This window comes from Octopus bimaculoides, unplaced genomic scaffold (genome assembly GCF_001194135.2).
Source record: "Octopus bimaculoides isolate UCB-OBI-ISO-001 unplaced genomic scaffold, ASM119413v2 Scaffold_223674, whole genome shotgun sequence".
Taxonomy (NCBI): Eukaryota; Metazoa; Mollusca; class Cephalopoda; order Octopoda; family Octopodidae; genus Octopus; species Octopus bimaculoides.
Window position 1 is genome coordinate 4375 of NW_026437974.1, and position 2195 is coordinate 6569.

A 2195-nucleotide genomic window follows, 5' to 3' on the forward strand; every position below is an offset into this window, starting at 1 on the left:
AGGTTACCACTGGAAGTAAAAGATTTAAGGCATCTCTCCTGTATGAACACGTTTGTGTGTAGTTAGGTTACCACTGGAAGTAAAAGATTTACCACAGATATCACAGTGATATGGCATCTGTCCTGTATGAACACGTTTGTGTTTACTTAAATGACTATTTTGAGAGAACACTTTACCACAGATATCACAATGATATGGCATCTCTCCTGTATGAATACGTTTGTGTCTAGTTAGGTTACCACTGGAAGTAAAATATTTACCACAGATATCACATCGATATGGCTTTTCACCTGTATGAATATATTTGTGTTCAGTTAGGCGACTGTTTTTAGAGAATGATTTGCCACAGATATCACAGCAATATGGCTTCTCACTTGTATGAATGCATTTGTGTCTAGTTATGTCTGCACTGCAGGTGAAAGATTTACCACAGATATCACAGTGACATTGTTTCTCTCCCGTATGTGTGTGTTTGTGTTTTGTTAAGTTATTATTTTGAGAGAATGACTTACCACAGATATCAAAGTGATATGGCTTCTCTCCTGTATGAATACGTTTGTGTCTAGTTAGGTTACCACTGGAAGTAAAAGATTTACCACAGATATCACATCGATATGGCTTTACACCTGTATGAATATATTTGTGTACAGTTAAGTTACTATTTTGAGAGAATGAATTACCACAGATATCGCAGTGATATTGTTTCTCTCCCATATGAGTTTGTTTCTGAACAATTAGATTACTTTTTTGAGAATGAGATTTTTTACAGACGTCAGTCATATGACAAATTTGGTTTGTCTTCACTCCCTTATCAGTATGTTTGTGCATAATTAGGCTACTTTTCTGAGAGAAAGATTTTTGGCAAACATCACAGTCACATGACAAATTTTGTCTCCCTTTTATAACGTCTTCATGGGAAATCAGTTCTTTAAGTTTCTCTTTCTTCTCCATTATTATTCTTCCCAAATGTTAATGTATATATATTTTTCCTTGGTTTTTTTCTTATAGTTTACTCTTACAAATATTTCCACATCTGTAATTTCATCCACTGTTACCTTTCTCTAACAATACTTAGGTTAATTTATCTAAGTGTAATCAATGCACAAACTATTCTTCTTGATATTCCAGTGAGTGATGTTTCAAAATTTTGCAAATAATCTCAGGCGAGAGCAAATATTTCATAGGAATTCTTCCACAGATTTAGAGAAACATTGTTATAAATCTGTTTCTGTACAAGATATTTCTTTAGTCACTGAGAATGTATCTTCTGTTAATCCAATGACATTTGATATTCTGAAACAATAAAGAAATAACAGCGTAAGACACAGAGGCTACTTGAAGCAGAAACAGGACGTTTCTGGAGAGATAAACTCTAGAAACAAAACATCTGCTGGAACAACTGAACTTATCAATTTATTCACATTTACATCACAGAATCTCACATGAAGCTTACATATTTCTAAACTACAACTACACCTTCACATTGTGTACCATTCTTTAAATTAAACTACACAGTTGTGGACAATAACATTATTTTCCTTCCTGAAATATAACTTTATTGCTCTTTGACCCTGAGACAGCCCTCGCTGAGCAGAAATATGACTATAGACATTCCATCTATGAACATCATGTCTTTCTCTTAATCATTGTAAAAATAGAACATCATCCGATGAAGTCTTCAATATTAATAACTGAAAGGTGATACTTAGGGAGGGGTACAAATCGGTGGTCAAGCGATGTTGGGGGGACAAACACAGACACACAAAAATCATCATCTTCCTTTAACGTCCGATTTCCATGCTAGTATGGGTTGGACGATTTCATTGAGGATTGGTGAAACCAGATTGCTATACCGGGCTCCAATCTGATTTGGCAGAGTTTCTACAGCTAGATGCCCTTCCTAACGCCAACCACTCCGAGAGTGTAGTGGATGCTTTTACGTACCACCGGCACGAAGGCCAGTCAGGCGGTACTGGCAATGGCCACACTCAAAATGGTGTATTTTATGTGCCACCCGCACAAGAGCCAGTCCAGGGGCACTGGCAACGATCTCACTCAAAGGTCCTTACATATGCTGCGGGTACAAGTGCCAGAAAAGCGACACTGGGCACAGGTGCCATCACGATTTCGCTTTCGCTTGCCCCAATAAGTCTTCGCAAGCTGAGTTTCGTGTCCAATGAGGGAGACGATGTTGG

General features: G+C 37.4%; 1 protein-coding gene across 1 annotated transcript in view; it reads right to left on the reverse strand.

The window, feature by feature from the left end:
- The window catches only part of LOC106882621 (zinc finger protein 239), a 2692-nt gene extending 1334 nt beyond the window's left edge, over positions 1–1358 (reverse strand). The window contains exon 1 of the mRNA XM_052978377.1: positions 3–1358. Within this exon, the coding sequence (XP_052834337.1) occupies positions 25–951 (927 nt within the window). The 5' untranslated portion in view covers positions 952–1358 and the 3' untranslated portion in view covers positions 3–24. The remainder of the gene's footprint in view (positions 1–2) is intronic.
- Positions 1359–2195: the final 837 nt, after the last annotated feature.